General features: G+C 50.1%; 1 protein-coding gene across 6 annotated transcripts in view; it reads left to right on the top strand.

The window, feature by feature from the left end:
* IQSEC2 (IQ motif and Sec7 domain ArfGEF 2) overlaps positions 1-18446 on the top strand; it is a 248444-nt gene that overhangs the window by 165018 nt on the left and 64980 nt on the right. Inside the window, exon 1 of one of the 6 annotated variants that reach the window (XM_069748267.1) lies at positions 6639-6802. The exons of 3 other annotated variants lie outside the window; for them this stretch is intronic. In XM_069748267.1, coding sequence (XP_069604368.1) covers positions 6720-6802 — 83 coding nt within the window. In that variant the 5' untranslated portion in view covers positions 6639-6719. Of the gene's footprint in view, positions 1-6638; positions 6803-16834; positions 17017-18446 lie in introns of those variants that run through there. 2 more of the 6 variants (XM_069748270.1, XM_069748268.1) reach the window with 2 other exon arrangements.

Below are 18446 nucleotides of genomic sequence, written 5' to 3'. Positions count from 1 at the left end.
TGCTTGCAGGCAGGGAATGGAAACCACCGTGTGTACAGTCTACAACCTGCCTGATCTGGTGCAAACGATCCAACTCATTAACAGCCCTGTTTTTTTTATTTGCTCCAAATTCTCTTAGTGGTCGAGTGGTTTATAAACTTTATGCAAAATCAAACTGTTTTGTTGTTTTTACCTTTCCGACTTCCCAGCGCAAAAATGGCAACTTAAGTATCATCCAAAAATATCTGGGAGTAGAAAAAGAAGCCGAACAGAAGAGAGAAAAAAAAAGGGCGAATACATATAAAATAGACTTTCAAAAAGGCACAAAAAAACTAGACAAAAAAGGCACAACTGCAGTAATGAATCGGGCCCTCAGTGGTTTTATGTGAGCACAAGCTCCTGGGCCCCTGGAAAATCCAAGATGTCAAGTGAGTTAAAGGTTTTGGGACTGAGTGGTCCACGCAAAATTATGGCAACATGTTTGATATGGATCAGAGTACCCAAAATCGGAATGGGTAAACTGATAATCCATGAGTGAGCTCGTTCTGATAGTCCAGTGGGAAAGTTTCCATTTCATGTCTTTTTCAGAGCTTCTCAGACCGTTACAAAGCTGAATGCGCAGAGAAAATAAGTCTCTTCAAAGCCAAACCGTGAACATTTTTTTAATGAAACCGAACTGTAGAAATGATTTTGAGCGCCAAATAAATGTATTTAAGTACAAAAATGAATCCACAATGGTAGACAGAAGAAAAACAAGTTGCATTGAAGTCTATAGCAGATATATACTGTATGTATAAAGGCTTTATATATCATCCATAGGCCCTAATAATATAAGTAACCACATTTATAGAGGGGACAGATATGTGGTCATGGACGTCCACTGCCACGTCATCCAAAATCTGCCATATGTAAAAATGTCCATCCTCTCCCAGCGCCCCCGTCCTCTCCCAGCGCCCCCGTCCTCTCCCAGCGCCCCCGTCCTCTCCCAGCGCCCCCGTCCTCTCCCAGCGCCCCCGTCCTCTCCCAGCGCCCCCGTCCTCTCCCAGCGCCCCCGTCCTCTCCCAGCGCCCCCGTCCTCTCCCAGCGCCCCCGTCCTCTCCCAGCGCCCCCGTCTTCTCCCAGCGCCCCCGTCTTCTCCCAGCGCCCCCGTCCTCTCCCAGCGCCCCCGTCCTCTCCCAGCGCCCCCGTCCTCTCCCAGCGCCCCCGTCCTCTCCCAGCGCCCCCGTCCTCTCCCAGCGCCCCCGTCCTCTCCCAGCGCCCCCGTCTTCTCCCAGCGCCCCCGTCTTCTCCCAGCGCCCCCGTCCTCTCCCAGCGCCCCCGTCCTCTCCCAGCGCCCCCGTCTTCTCCCAGCGCCCCCGTCCTCTCCCAGCGCCCCCGTCTTCTCCCAGCGCCCCCGTCTTCTCCCAGCGCCCCCGTCTTCTCCCAGCGCCCCCGTCTTCTCTCAGCGCCCCCGTCTTCTCCCAGCGCCCCTGTCCTCGCCCAGCGCCCCGGCCTCCTCTTGTCTCTTGGACACTGGACAGCAGGTGTGGATTGACTTAATTGAAACTATGTTCTTCCTTATAATTGTTTTTCTGCAAATTATGTATAAAGTATTTTGTAACAATGAGCTCTTTATAGCTGGAAAAGCAGAAATAGACACTGATGTAACCATTTAAAGGGAATCTGTCAGTAGGATCAGCCCTTGCAAGCCACCTATATTCGTATGTCGGTCATAGAAAGTTGACTAAGAGGACACCTTGATATCTGCGTTCCAATGTTATTTCAGAGAAATAATAATAATAATCTTTATTTTTATATGGCGCTAACATATTCCGCAGTGCTTTACACACATTATCATCACTGTCCCCAATGGGGCTCACAATCTAAATTCCCTATCAGTATGTCTTTGGAATGTGGGAGGAAACCGGAGAACCCGGAGGAAACCCACGCAAACACAGAGAACATACAAACTCTTTGCAAATGTTGTCCTGGGTGAGATTAGAACCCAGGACCCCAACGCTGCAAGGCTGCAGTGCTAACCACTAAGCCGCCATGCTGCCCTCTACTCTTTTCCTAATATGTAAATGAACTGTTAAGATCTATGGGCAGGACATAGATCTTCCTGAGCGTCTTGCTCCAGAACGTAATGTAAATGAATAGAGGAGTTGCCAGTGTGAGCGTTCAATTTATCAAGACCAGCAATGTTGACTCTGGTCTTGATGAGGGGACAATCTGGAGTCACGCTTCTGAAAAGTGACGTGTGCCTCCCATGTGCACCTCGCCACAAATCTTAATCCAGTCTGGGATTGGAGTAAGATTTTTGGTGTAATTAACACTGCCACTAGTCATGAATTTGCAACCTCATCTTGCACCAAAACTTTGCAACTTTTCAAATGTGTTTTTTTTTTTTTTTTTTATGCCAGAATAGCGGCCTAATTCTGGTTTTGCTAATCGTGTAAGCGACTGCCAGTAAAGTTTTTTTCCAGCAACAATGACTTTTATCAGTGGGGGTCACCAGATGAAAGGTCTTGGGTCCGTCCAGTAAGTCCTAGTCTTGAAGGTGTTTGACCAGAGCGGTGGTCGTGCATGAACCCCACCGCGCCACATACTGATGGAAACAGCCGAATAATTCTGGAAATGTGCCTGTCTAATCTTGTGAGGCTGCTGCACATGAGGCCTGCAATTTCCCTGATATTTTAGGTGCAGTTAAAGCTCTACCTGCACACGACCCATCGTGATTATAATAACCAGCCCATGTGTTATGGACACAGCTCTCGTTTCGCCCATACGGGTAGTCAGGGGGTAGTCCTTTCAGGTCATTATCTCGTGTCAGTGATGAATCCTTGTGACTGAGTTGTGCCACATGGGGAAGTGCAGTAAAACAGTGCGGCATTGTTCCCGCACAATGCTTGGAAGAGTTGTATCATTGTGACAGCCGGGAGACATGTCCACGTGCCGGCAGCGGAGTGTCACGTTGTGCTTCTCTCAGATGCTATGAGTTGTCGATGCCTGGAGCTGCTGTGACACATCCCCGCACATCAGCCTTCTCCTGTCTGACAGCACCGGATCTGTGCACTCGCCTTCAGCTCGTCGTTACAATGTATGAGCGTTACAATGTATGAGCGTTACAATGTATCAGCATTAGTGTATCAGCGTTTCAATGTATCAGCGTTACAATGTATCAGCGTCGGTGTATCAGCGTTACAATGTATCAGCGTTGCAGTGTATCAGCGTCGGCGTATCAGCGTTACAATGTATCAGCGTTGCAGTGTATCAGCGTTGCAGTGTATCAGCGTTGCAGTGTATCAGCGCTGCAGTGTATCACCCTACGCTTTTTCTGTGCTTTGTCTCATCCTTGGAATAAAGCAGAACCATTCTTAAAGGTGCGTGATTATATCAGACAGCCCCATGTAAAAATGCTCTATAAGGGCACAATGATGAAATTAGGAGTTCCCTTTAAAGGATACTCCACGCAGGACCACCTGCATCCATTGAGAACAATGGCCGCCCACTGATTTCAGTGGGAGCTGTGTAGTTTCTTTTCTTGAAGATCTGAGCTGATTTATTTCAGGAGTTTCTCACCAATACTAAATTCAGGGTCTTGTGATCGGAGAAAGCGTTCAGGGCTCCAACCACTTTAAAGTGCAATTCTGGTGCTGACCCCCCTATACCTTACTGGGACCATCCCTGCCGGCAGCCAAATTTGTCATCTCTCTTTCCGAAAAATAGATGTAACCAAGATATGTCGCAATGAAATAGACGAGGTCAACTCCGTATTTACTGGTAAAAATTTTTGTTTTTAGGGAGACTGGGGTAACTGAAAATGGTCAGATAACCTCTTGTATCAATCCCTCTTATCGCTTAAGAAGTATTTACACACTCCCTTAGGCTTCATATTAAGGGGGCTTTCTAGGCATGTTATTGATGACTATCCGTAGGATCGGTGTGGTGGTCTGCCACGATTCAACCCCACTAATAAGTTGATGACCTTGAACGGAGGTGCAATTTGCAGCCCTGCTTAGTGCAGAACAGTCACTGCCAGGCGCTGCAGAACACCATTTATCTATCTGGATCATCAATATGACATGATTGGGGGGGTTATGGGCGATCAAAGAAAATTGTTTGTGGAAATGGTATATATCCCCTTGTATATAACTTTGGCGCAATAACACCACTAAAAAGCTCCGGCATGTGTCCAGGGTTGCGGAGCGGTGTTGGAAGAAAACACACCTGCAAGACGACTTCACTGCATTCAAACAGGCAACACTCGCTTTTAAATCTGCTCTCACCTCTGCTAAACAGGCCTACTTCACAACCCTCGTATCCTCCCTATCCTACAACCCCAGTTATTCAAAACCTTTATCTCCCTCCTCCTCCCCCCACTGCCCCCTCCAACCTCCCTCATCTCTGCTGAGGACTTTGCCACACACTTTAAAAATAAGATCGACCAGACAAGGTAAGTCTTCATTGTTCAACCACCACAACCCCTTTGTATACCAGACCAATGCCCAAACCCCATGACCTCCCTATCCAACATCACTGAAGGGGTGCTTAATTGTCTCCTCTCCAAATCGCACCTCACCACCTGTGCGCTCGACCCCATCCCACCTCCTCCCCAACCTCACCACCACACTTATCCCATCCCTAACCCACCTCTTCAACCTATCACTATCTTCTGGCACCTTCCCTTCTGCTTTAAAACATGCCACAATCACGCCTATCCTTAAAAAGCCAACCCTCGATCCAACTGCTATGTCCAACTATCGCTCAGTATCACTGGTCCCATTCGCTTCCAAACTCCTGGAGCAGCACGTCCACTCTGAACTTTCCTCCCACCTCTCATCTAACTTGCTCTGACAATCTACAATCTGGTTTCCGCCCCCATCACTCAACTGAGACAGCCCTGACCAAAATCACTAAAGACCTACTTACCGCGAAAGCTAATGGACAATACTCTGTACTCCTCCTTCTAGACCTGTCCTCTGCTTTCGACACGGTTGACCACTGCCTCCTACTACAGATCCTCTCCTCCTTTGGCATCAAAGACCTCGCCCTTTCCTGGATCTCCTCATACCTTTCAACCGCACATTCAGCGTCTCCCACTCCCACACTACCTCCTCATCCCACCCTCTCTCTGTTGGAGTCCCCCAAGGCTCTGTTCTAGGACCCCTACTCTTCTCAATCTATACACTTGGCTTGAAAAACTCAAAGTCCCATGGATTCCAGTACCCTCTCTATGCTGATGACACTCAGATCTACCTCTCTGGCCCAGATGCCACCGCTTTGCTGTCCAAAATCCCAGAGTGCCTATCAGCCATATCCTGCTTCTTCACCTCTCGCTTCCTCAAACCCAATGTGGACAAATCTGAACTCATCATCTTTCCTCCATCCCATAGATCTTCCTTACCTGACCTATCTATCGCAATCAATGACATCATGCTTTCCCCCGTATCGGAAGTCCGCTGCCTCGGAGTAACCTTCCACTCTGCCCTGTCCTTCAAACCGCACATCCAAGCTCTTTCCACCTCCTGTCACCTCCAGCTCAAAAATATCTCCAGAATCCGTCCTTTCCTCAACCGTCAATCTACTAAAATGCTTGTGCATGCCCTCATCATCTCCCGCCTTGACTGCTGCAACATCCTTTTCTGCGGCCTCCCTGCTAACACCCTTGCACCTCTCCAGTCCATTCTTAACTCTGCTGCCTGACTAATCCATCTCTCTCCTCGCTACTCCTCTGCTTCCCCCCTCTGCAAATCTCTTCACTGGCTCCCATTCCCTCAGCGTATCCAGTTCAAATTACTAATACTGACCTACAAAGCCATCCACAACCTGTCTCCTCCATATATCTCTGAACTAATCTCCCGATATCTTCCCTCACGTGATCTCCGGTCCCCCGAAGACCTCCTTCTCTCCTCCACACTTATTCGCTCCTCATCCAATCGCCTCCAAGACTTCTCCCGAATATCCCCCATCCTCTGGAATTCTTTGCCCCAGCACGTCCGACTATCAACCACATTCGGATCCTTCAGACGGAACCTGAAAACCCATCTCTTCAGGAAAGCCTACAGCCTGCACTGACCCCGCTGCCGCCTCATCACTACCGAAGCTACCGCCTCACCAACACCGGAGCTCCTGCAACCCACGACCTACTGTCTCCTTCCCCATAATCCTGTAGAATGTAAGCCCGCAAGGGCAGGGTCCTCGCCCCTCTGTATCAGTCTGTCATTGTTAGTCTGTTTACTGTGAGTGATATCTGTAACCCCGTCTCATCTACAGCACCATGGAATCAATGGTGCTATATAAATAATAATAATATACCGAAATCCCAAATATTAGAGGATATGTATGTAGGAAAAATACCTGCAATCATACTATAACTATACTATAACTTATGCACCATAACTATGTGTAAAACAAACTATCAATAACCTTAAGAACACAGTACACAGATATTTTTTTTTTCTAAAGAACTCGCAAATTTAGTATAAAGGATTATGTATGACATTGCCCCTAGTAATATGGCGCGCCGTCATTAAATCTGCAGGGGACTGACCGCGCGCTGTGTTGTGCATGCTATATTTTGGGCAGGTGCACTCCCCACCCCACCCCCTGCTCAGACAGTGCAGCTTTCACTAGGAGATGCAGGTCTCAGCTGGTGGCAGTGTGACAGCCAGCAGGAAGGGAAAGCATAGCGGGGTAGGGCTGGAGAACAGGAAGAGCGGGCAGAGCACACAGCAGTCTCACGCTCACATGGAGGCATTATGGTGGGGATTCACAACTTTTTCAGTAGCTGTCAATGCAGCTGTTATTTCCTATGGCTCCTGCTGCGCCGCCTGTCTGCACGGTATGTTGTATTCCTGACCTGTATTCCTCTGTCTGACCTTCCTGTCACTTCCTACGCTGGATCACTATTTTTCTATACCTCCCATTACTACTAAAACCCTTAAAGTCTTCCCTGCACTCCTTTGTGAGTCTCTACGGCGTAGAGTCTACGCACTTTTTACTCTTTTGTAGTTTTCTCGGCAGCCCTTATACTTTAGCTTGTCATAGATACAGCAAATAAATCACGATATCATTGGCGAGATTATGCCTGCTGTCCACTTGCTCTTCCAAATCTCGTCGATTGTCAGATGACACCCATTGCATCACCCCTTGTCCGATTTTCATCTCTGTAGTCGTATAGGAGAAACATTTCTTGGAAGAAGGTGATCTTCCATCTCTCCGACTGAAGACATGCATCGTAAATGGATCGGAGTTCATGCTAAAACACTTTTAGTCCAAATCCCAAATCTATGTGCAAAAGAGGGACCGTGATGGGGACGTAACTTGCCCCCAGTTTTTCTAATTTTACAGGGGCGATTTCAAGTCACAATAAATAGGTAGGCCTTTTTAGTTTGTCTCCTTTATAGTGTTAATATACCTTATTTGCTAGGTGTTTTATTAGCCAATACTTCCAGAGCCAGGCTTTATCCTTTACTTGAGTGATGTTTACTCGAAAACTACGTGAACTTGGCCAAACAGTGATGACAGTTGCCACCAAATAGTGACCACCTCCTTTTTCGAAGGGACGCTTATTGAATAGACCAAACCCTTCACCCCACTCACTGCTCATTTTTAATTCATGTAATGTTCCCTCTACTTGTTTGCTTTTTGTTATCAGCATGGTGCCATTTCATTATGGAGGGTTTGACTTTAGCACCAGTTGCCCAGTAGGTGTCATCGTGACTTCTGGGACTTCTTTGGATGTTTGTAATGACAAACCAGGACCATAATTAGAAACTGCTGGAGGCTCCTCAAGTAATACAGGATGTCCTGAGAAAGCAAACTAAAGAGACTCGATAGTGACATGCTATGTTAAGAGTGAAGACTTGGGGTTCACGTGGCTTTCGTCCAATTTATGTTGCGTATTGGGTGATCAGTTTGGGTCTTGGCAGATATTTTAGTAGATTTCCTCCATTTTCAATTTCTGATTGGTCCACAATTAATACATAATTGGACAATCTCCTCGCCCTCATTAGTCATGAAGATCTCATGATTTTGGTTTGCCACCATTGTTTTTTTTTGCCCAAGAGTCCTTTTTAGAGCAGTTCACTCCCCTTTTGGTATTACAATTAATTCGGTCACATTTTGTCTTTGTCATTTTGAACAAATGCTCGGTCAGGAGCAGGACAAATACAATAAGGAAAAGCTAACGAGCACAGAGCTTCCGACTTTAAGGATTGGCCCATACTGAATAGACCAAATAGCGATGGGGGGGTTCTTTTATTTGCCAGTAATAGTTAACGAACATCTATTAAAGAGGGTGGCAGATTAGGCTGTTCCTGTGCTCGGTGCTTCACGCTTCTTGTGTGCTCGTGCCTGCCGAGTGTTATGTAAGTGACGGGCCGGGCGCAGGTGACTCATACAGGTGTCGCCAATCGCAAAACAGATCCCATCCATTAGGCTTTAACCCCTTCCCGACCTGTGACACAGCGTATGCGTCATGAAAGTCGGTGCCAATCCGACCTGTGACGCATATGCTGTGTCACAGAAAGATCGCGTCCCTGCAGGCCGGGTGAAAGGGTTAACTCCAATTTCACCCGGCCTGCAGGGACAGGGGGAGTGGTAGTTTAGCCCAGGGGGGGTGGCTTCAACCCCCCGTGGCTACGATCGCTCTGATTGGCTGTTGAAAGTGAAACTGCCAATCAGAGCGATTTGTAATATTTCACCTAAAAAACTGGTGAAATATTACAATCCAGCCATGGCCGATGCTGCAATATCATCGGCCATGGCTGGAAACACTTATGTGCCCCCACCCCACCGATCGCCCCCCCAGCCCCCCGATCTGTGGTCCGCTCCCCTCCGTCCTGTGCTCCGCTCCCCCGTCCTGCTGTCCGCTCCCCCCGTGCTCCAGTCAAACCCTCCCGCACTCCGATCCCCCCCCCGTGCTCCGATCCACCCCCCTGCACAGCGATCCCCCACTCCGTGTTCCGATCCACCCCCCCATGCTCCGATCCACCCCCCCGTGCTCCGACGCCCCCCCCCCCATGCCCTGATCTCCCCCCCCCTTATACTTACCTGGCCTCCCGGGATCCGTCCGTCTTCTTTCCTGGGCGCCGCCATCTTCCAAAATGGCGGGCGCATGTGCAGTGCGCCCGCCGAATCTGCCGGCCGGCAGATTCATTCCAAAGTGAGTTTTGATCACTGAGATAGGTTATATCTCAGTGATCAAAATAAAAAAAATAGTAAATGCCCCCCCCCCTCCCCCCTTTGTCACCCCCATATGTAGGGACAATAAAAAAAAAATATTTTTTTTTTCCACTAAGGTTGGGGTAAGAACTAGGGTTAGGGGTGGGGTTAGGGTTAGGGGTAGGGTTAGGGTTTCGGTATGTGCACACGTATTCTGTTCCTCTGCGGATTTGATAAATCCGCAGTGCTAAACCGCTGTGGATTTATCGCGGATTTACCGCGGTTTTTCTGCGCATTTCGCTGCGGTTTTACAACTGCAGTTTACTATTGGAGCAGTTGTAAAACCGCTGTGGAATCCGCAGAAAGCGACATGCTGCGGAATGTAAACCACTGCGTTTCCGTGCAGTTTTTCTGCAGCATGTGTACAGCGATTTTTGTTTCCCATAGGTTTACATTGAACTGTAAACTCATGGGAAACTGCTGCGGATCCGCAGCGTTTTCTGCAGCGTGCGCACATACCTTTAGAATTAGGCCATGTGCACACGGTGCGGATTTGGTTGCGGATCCGCAGCAGATTGGCCGCTGCGGATCCGCAGCAGTGTTCCATCAGGTGTACAGTACCATGTAAACCTATGGAAAACCAAATCCGCTGTGCCCATGGTGCGGAAAATACCACGCGGAAACGCTGCGTTGTATTTTCCGCAGCATGTCAATTCTTTGTGCGGATTTCGCAGCGTTTTACACCTGTTCCTCAATAGGAATCCACAGGTGAAATCCGCACAAAAAACACTGGAAATCCACGGTAAATCCGCAGGTAAAACGCAGTGCCCTTTACCCGCGGATTATTCAAAAATGATGCTGAAAAATCTCACACGAATCCGCAACGTGGGCACATAGCCTTAGGGTTAGGGTTGGAATTAGGGTTGTGATTAGGGTTGTGATTAGGGTTGCTACAGTTGGGATTAGGGTTAGGGGTGTGGGGGGGTTAGTGTTGGAGGTAGAATTGAGGGGTTACCACTGTTTAGGCACATCAGGGGTCTCCAAACGCAACATGGCGCCACCATTGATTCCAGCCAATCTTGTATTCAAAAAGTCAAATGGTGCTCCCTCACTTCCGAGCCCCGACGTGTGCCCAAACAGTGGTTTACCCCCACATATGGGGTACCAGCATACTCAGGACAAACTGCGCAACAATTACTGGGGTCCAATTTCTCCTGTTACCCTTGTGAAAATAAAAAAATGCTTGCTAAAACATCATTTTTGAGGAAAGAAAAATTATTTTTTATTTTCACGGCTCTGCGTTATAAACTTCTGTAAAGCACTTGGGGGTTCAAAGTGCTCACCACATATCTAGATAAGTTCCTTGGGGGGTCTAGTTTCTAAAATGGGGTCACTTGTGGGGGGTTTCTACTGTTTAGGCACACCAGGGGCTCTGCAAACGCAACGTGACGTCCGCAGACCATTCCATCAAAGTCTGCATTTCAAAAGTCACTACTTCCCTTCTGCGCCCCGACGTGTGCCCAAACAGTGGTTTACCCCCACACATGGGGTATCAGCGTACTCAGGAGAAACTGGACAACAACTTTTGGGGTCCAATTTCTCCTGTAACCCTTGGGAAAATAAAAAATTCTGGGCTAAAAAATTATTTTTGAGGAAAGAAAACGTATTTATTATTTTCACGGCTCTGTGTTATAAACTTCTGTAAAGCACTTGGGGGTTGAAAGTGCTCACCTCACATCTAGATAAGTTCCTTTCGGGGTCTAGTTTCCAAAATGGGATCACTTGTGGGGGGTTTCTACTGTTTAGCCACATCAGGGGCTCTGCAAACGCAACGTGACGCCCGCAGAGCATTCCATCAAAGTCTGCATTTCAAAACGTCACTACTTCACTTCCGAGCCCCGGCATGTGCCCAAACAGTAGTTTACCCCCACATATGGGGTATCAGCGTACTCAGGAGAAACTGGACAACAACTTTTGGGGTAAAATTTCTCCTGTTACCCTTGGGAAAATAAAAAATTGCAGGCTACAAGATCATTTTTGAGAAAATAATTTTTTTTTTTTATTTTCATGGCTCTGCGTTATAAACTTCTGTGAAGCACTTGGGGGTTCAAAGTCCTCACCACACATATAGATTAGTTCCTTTGGGGGTCTAGTTTCCAAAATGGGGTCATTTGTGGGGGATCTCCAATGTTTAGGCATACAGGGGCTCTCCAAACGTGACATGGTGTCCGCTAATGATTGGAGCTAATTTTCCATTTAAAAAGCCAAATGGCGTGCCTTCCCTTCCGAGCCCTGCCGTGCGCCCAAACAGTGGTTTACCCCCACATATGCGGTATCAGCGTACTCAGGACAAACTGGACAAGAACATTTGGGGTCCAATTTCTCCTATTACCCTTGGCAAAATAGGAAATTCCAGGCTAAAAAATCATTTTTGAGGAAAGAAAAATTATTTTTTATTTTCATGGCTCTGCGTTATAAACTTCTGTGAAGCACCTGGGGGTTTAAAGTGCTCAATATGCATCTAGATAAGTTCCTTGGGGGGTCTAGTTTCCAAAATGGGGTCACTTGTGGGGGAGCTCCAATGTTTAGGCACACAGGGGCTCTCCAAACGCGACATGGTGTCTGCTAACGATGGAGATAATTTTTCATTCAAAAAGTCAAATGGCGCTCCTTCCCTTCCGAGCCTTACCATGTGCCCAAACAGTGGTTTACCCCCACATGTGAGGTATTGGTGTACTCAGGAGAAATTGCCCAACAAATTTTAGGATCCATTTTATCCTGTTGCCCATGTGAAAATGAAAAAATTGAGGCTAAAAGAATTTTTTTGTGAAAATAAAGTAGTTTTTCATTTTTACAGATCAATTTGTGAAGCACCTGGGGGTTCAAAGTGCTTACTATGCATCTAGATACGTTCCTTGGGGCGTCTAGTTTCCAAAATGGGGTCACTTGTGGGGGAGCTCCAATTTTTAGGCACACGGGGGCTCTCCAAACGTGACATGGTGTCCGCTAAAGAGTAGAGCCAATTTTTCATTCAAAAAGTCAAATGGCGCTCCTTCCCTTCCAAGCCCTGCCGTGCGCCCAAACAGTGGTTTACCCCCACATATGAGGTATCAGCGTACTCAGGACAAATTGGACAACAACGTACGTGGTTCAGTTTCTCCTTTTACCATTGGTAAAATAAAAAAATTGTTGCTAAAAGATAATTTTTGTGACTAAAAAGTTAAATGTTCATTTTTTCCTTCCATGTTGCTTCTGCTGCTGTGAAGTACCTGAAGGGTTAATAAACTTCTTGAATGTGGTTTTGAGTACCTTGAGGGGTGCAGTTTTTAGAATGGTGTCACTTTTGGGTATTTTCAGCCATATAGACCCCTCAAACTGACTTCAAATGTGAGGTGGTCCCTAAAAAAATGGTTTTGTAAATTTCGTTGTAAAAATGAGAAATGGCTGGTCAAATTTTAACCCTTATAACTTCCTAGCAAAAAAAAATGTTGTTTCCAAAATTGTTCTGATGTAAAGTAGACATGTGGGAAATGTTATTTATTAACTATTTTGTGTCACATAACTCTCTGGTTTAACAGAATAAAAATTCAAAATGTGAAAATTGCAAAATTTTCAAAATTTTCGCCAAATTTCCGTTTTTATCACAAATAAACGCAGAATTTATTGACCTAAATTTACCACTAACATGAAGCCCAATATGTCACGAAAACACAATCTCAGAACCGCTAGGATCCGTTGAAGCGTTCCTGAGTTATTACCTCATAAAGGGACACTGGTCAGAATTGCAAAAAACGTCAAGGTCATTAAGGTCAAAATAGGCTGGGTCATGAAGGGGTTAAAAAATCAGTTCAGGTCATTTTTTTTAATGTAAATTGTATGATTTTCTAATTGGTGGTATGATTTAATTCGATAATATTGTATTTAATGGACTAAGTGTAGATTACAAAGTAGCCCCCATCCCATAACATCTCGGAGTGTTGGGCATTCTGGTTATTTACATTGTAGATTTTCCACTGCAGGTTTACGGGAAGAAAATTTGCAGTATATGGCAGAATCCGCAAAGTGGAAGCTAATTACGGTAATAAAATCTCTTCCACATGCAGTGCAAAAAAAAAAAAACAAATCTCCAGCGCGAAATGGACCTATGATGTGGATTTTCCATTTTGTAGAACGTCTCTTTAATGCTGCATTGGAAATTGATTGAAATCTGCAGTATTTCTGCTTCAAAATCTGTAGGAGAAAGTGCACTTTGGTGTTTTTCTTTTCTGCTGCTGCTTTTGCTGAAAAAATCTGCAGCGGAAAGTGCAATTAGTTGCTGTTTTTGATGCAAAATAAAATCCATAGAACATCCGTCCCTCGCGGATGTCCCTGCATTACGCAATGATTTCCGGTGCGCAGGAGCCCACGTGTAGGTGTCGTTATTGTATAAACCTAGTGCACAGATGGCAGAGCCTTAGTGTAACGCCCCCTGCTGGGGACGTTATGGAGGGCAGTGGGGAGATCGGTTTTCCAGGAAACTTGTGTCCTACACTGAGCTGCGATCATCGTACAATGGCGCTTCCAACCATATCCTTGTATGGAGTCATTGCTGTTTATGGACTTTTCTTGGATAGATCCGAGTTCGCTGTTACATTGACCCTCTGAGATAGGATTTGTGGGGCGATCACCCCATCTGGGTATAATTGATCATATAATAACTGTCGGTGCCCATATATACACACTAGAATAAATATATTTTAGTGCATCCCATCTTTCCATCACCATGGCAACGAGTACTCCGAATCAATCATGTCTATTCTTCCTCTTTATTTTTCACTCCTCCTCTTATATAACCATGGCAACCCCATTCATCCCCATGGCAACTGCATCCTCGACTGGTTGAGACTCTGCTGAAAAGATGCTGCCCTCCCTGCCACACTCCCTCTCTGTGGGTGCACATTAGGGCTGCAGAGTGCGGGGGATCCGGTTTATTACCATTGTCGCTTCTGTATACTTATCCCCCCCATCCTTCCCATTCACAGAGCATTACTCCCGAAGCGGTGCGATACCCTGGGGGCTTCACATGAAATGTCACATGCCTGGGAAGTTAGCACGGCCCTACGTTATTGGGGGAGGTTGGGGCACCGAGAATGCCGCCGCTCCTGGCGCAGGGAGGAAGGAGGAATGGTGCCCTTAGAGCAACTTAGTTAATAGTCTGCAAAGTTCTGCGTTATGGATCAGTAACTCCTGTCCCGTGGCTTTATCCTAATATCACCCCCGATACCTTCCTTACACCGCCGCTCGTCACTCGTACAGCGCCGCTCGTCACTCGTACAGCGCCGCTCGTCGCTCGTACGCCGCTGCTCGTACACCGCCGCTCGTCACTCGTACAGCGCCGCTCGTCACTCGTACAGCGCCGCTCGTCACTCGTACACCGCCGCTCGTCACTCGTACAGCGCCGCTCGTCACTCGTACACCGCTGCTCGTACACCGCCGCTCGTCACTCGTACACCACCGCTCGTCACTCGTACACCGCCGCTCGTCCACCGCTGCTCGTACACCACCGCTCGTCACTCGTACACTGCCGCTCGTACACCGCCGCTCGTCGCTCGTACACCACCGCTCGTCACTCGTACACTGCCGCTCGTCACTCGTACACCGCCGCTCGTCACTCGTACACCGCCGCTCGTACACCGCCGCTCGTCACTCGTACACCACCGCTCGTCACTCGTACACCACCGCTCGTACACCGCCGCTCGTCACTCGTACACCGCCGCTCGTCACTCGTACACTGCCGCTCGTCACTCGTACACCACCGCTCGTCACTCGTACACCACCGCTCGTCACTCGTACACCGCCGCTCGTCACTCGTACACTGCCGCTCGTCACTCGTACACCACCGCTCGTCACTCGTACACCACCGCTCGTCACTCGTACACCGCCGCTCGTCACTCGTACACCACCGCTCGTACACCGCTGCTCGTACACCGCCGCTCGTCACTCGTACACCACCGCTCGTACACCGTCGCTCGTACACCGCCGCTCGGACACCGCCGCTCGTCACTCGTACACCGCCGCTCGTCCCTCGTACAACGCCGCTCGTACACCGCCGCTCGTCACTCGTACATCGCCACTCGTACACCACCGCTCGTCGCTCGTACGCCGCTGCTCGTCACTCGTACACCACCGCTCGTACACCGCCGCTCGTCGCTCGTACACCGCTGCTCGTACACCGCCGCTCGTCACTCGTACACCGTCGCTCGTACACCGTCGCTCGTACACCGTCACTCGTACACCACCGCTCGTACGCCGCTGCTCGTACACCACCGCTTGTACACCGTCACTCATACACCACCGCTCGTACACCGCCGCTCGTACACAGTCGCTTGGACACCGCCGCTCATCACTCGTACAGCGCCGCTCGTCACTCATACAACGCCGCTAGTACACCGCCGCTCGTCACTCGTACATCGCCGCTCGTCACTCGTACACTGCCGCTCGTCACTATACAGCGCCGCTCGTCACTCGTACAGCGCCGCTCGTCACTCGTACACTGCCGCTCGTCACTCGTACAACGCCACTCGTACACCGCCGCTCGTCACTCGTACATCGCCGCTCGTCACTCGTACATCGCCGCTCGTCACTCGTACATCGCCGCTCGTCACTCGTACATCGCCGCTCGTCACTCGTACAGCGCCGCTCGTCACTCGTACACTGCCGCTCGTCACTATACAGCGCCGCTCGTCACTCGTACAGCGCCGCTCGTCACTCGTACACCGCCGCTCGTCACTCGTACAACGCCACTCGTACACCGCCGCTCGTCACTCGTACACCGCCGCTCGTCACTCGTACACCGCCGCTCGTCACTCTTACACCGCCGCTCGTCACTCGTACACCGCCGCTCGTCACTCTTACACCGCCGCTCGTCACTCTTACACCGCCGCTCGTCACTCGTACACCGCCGATCGTCACTCGTACACCGCCGCTCGTCACTCGTACACCGCCGCTCGTCACTCGTACACCGCCGCTCGTCACTCGTACACCGCCGCTCGTCACTCTTACACCGCCGCTCGTCACTCGTACACCGCCGCTCGTCACTCGTACACCGCCGCTCGTCACTCGTACACCGCCGCTCGTCGCTCGTACACCGCCGCTCGTCGCTCGTACACCGCCGCTCGTCACTCTTACACCGCCGCTCGTCACTCGTACACCGCCGCTCGTCACTCGTACACCGCCGCTCGTCACTCGTACACCGCCGCTCGTCACTCGTACACCGCCGCTCGTCACTCGTACACCGCCGCTCGTCACTCTTACACCGCCGCTCGTCACTCGTACACCGCCGCTCGTCACTCTTACACCGCCGCTCGTCACTCGTACACCGCCGCTCGTCACTCGTACACCGCCGCTCGTCACTCGTACACCGCCGCTCGTCACTCGTACACCGCCGCTCGTCACTCGTACACCGCCGCTCGTCACTCGTACACCGCCGCTCGTCACTCATAGTGTGTGCTACCTGCGATTTTTCAAAAACGGTGCGGAAAAATCTGCACACGAATCCGCAATGTGTGCACACAGCCACACTCATACACCGCCGCTCATCACTCGTACACCCGCCAGGGATTTTGCACCCTTCCTATAGCATGTGTGGTTGCTTCCTGCCCTATTCCCGGCGCCCGCTTCCCCCCTTTTCTGAGCCGTCATGGACTGCTCCACCCCCCTTTTGGCTGCTGTCACTGTTGTGTGCAGCTAAGAGGCGGCAGTGCCGCTGATCTGTCGGAAGGGGAACATCTGCACGCCGGGCAGCGGCCGGGGGAGAAGCCAGACCAGCCGCACCGCTGTACCCACCTGCAGCATGTGGTGCCTGCACTGCGCCTCCGACCGCACGCCCAGGATTCTGCAGCGCGGTCTCTGGTAGGACACAAGCTGTGTGTGGATTCTCTGCCCTGTATGTATGTGCATAGAGCTTTGTGCAGCACCGTGATAACTGCTTGGGATATTGCAAGAAGTTGTGCCGAATGACAAACTCTGCTCTGCTACAACTGTAAATGCATGCACGCCCCACTGTCTGCATGGCAGGAGTGCCACTTGTCAAACTTCTGATCCCTGTGACCCCCACTGCCCACCAGGATGCATGGAGACCACCGAGCCCTGTGACCCGAACCCCCCCCCACACACACACACTTCCCACCAGGATGCATGGGCACGACTGATGCCTCTGACCCCCCCTTCCCCCCTGCTCACCAGGATGCATGGGAATGACTGATCCTGTGACCCCCCCTGCTCACCAGGATGCATGGGAATGACTGATCCTGTGACCCCCCCTGCTCACCAGGATGCATGGAAACCATTGATCCCTGTGACTCCCCCCCCCCCCCCCCCAAACACACACACACACTTACCACCAGGATGCATGGGCACGACTGATGCCTCTGACCCCCCCTTCCCCACTGCCCACCAGGATGCATGGGAACGACTGATCCCTGAGACCCTCCCCCCCCCACTACCCACAATGATGCATGGGAAAGACTGATTCCTGTGAGCCCCCCACTGCCCACCAGGATGCATGGAAACCACTGATCCCTGTGACCCCCCCACTACCCACCACGATGCATGGGAATGACTGATCCCTGAGAGCCCCCCCCCCCCCCCCCCCCACTGCCCACCAGGATGCATGGGAACAACTGATTCCTGTGAAACCCCCCTTCCCCCCCCCCCCCCCACCTCCCACCAGGATGCATGGGAACGACTGATGCCTCTTACCCCCCCTTCCCCACTGCCCACCACGATGCATGGGAACAACTGATCCCTGTGCCCCCCCCCCCCCCCCCACTACCCACCAGGATGCATGGAAACGACTGATCCCTGTGACCCACTGCCCACCAGGATGCATGGAAACAACTGATCCCTGTGCTCCCCCCACACACACACTATCCACCAGGATGCCTGGAAACCACTGATCCTTGTGACTTCCCCCACTGCCCACCAGAGTGCATGGGAACGACTGATCCCTGTGACCCCCACTATCCACCAGGATACATGAAAACTACTGAACCCTGTGGTCCCCACTGCTCACCAGGGTGCATGGAAATGGCTGAATCCAGTGACCACCCCCACCCCCCCTTCATTACCCAGCAGTATTCATGGAGACTACTTTTCCCGGTGATCCTCCCACTACCCAGCAGGATGCATGGAAATGATTAATCCCTGTGGCCTCCACTACCCACCAGGATGCATGGAAACTATTAATCCTTGTGACCCCCATTACCCACCAGGATGCATGGAAGCGACTGATCTGTGATCCCCACTAGCCACCAGGATGCATGGAAGTGACTGATCTCTGT

Source organism: Ranitomeya imitator, chromosome 2, assembly GCF_032444005.1.
Source record: "Ranitomeya imitator isolate aRanImi1 chromosome 2, aRanImi1.pri, whole genome shotgun sequence".
In the NCBI taxonomy this organism is placed as follows: domain Eukaryota; kingdom Metazoa; phylum Chordata; class Amphibia; order Anura; family Dendrobatidae; genus Ranitomeya; species Ranitomeya imitator.
The sequence above is the reverse complement of the archived record's forward strand: the minus strand, read 5'-3'. Positions and strand labels throughout refer to the sequence as shown.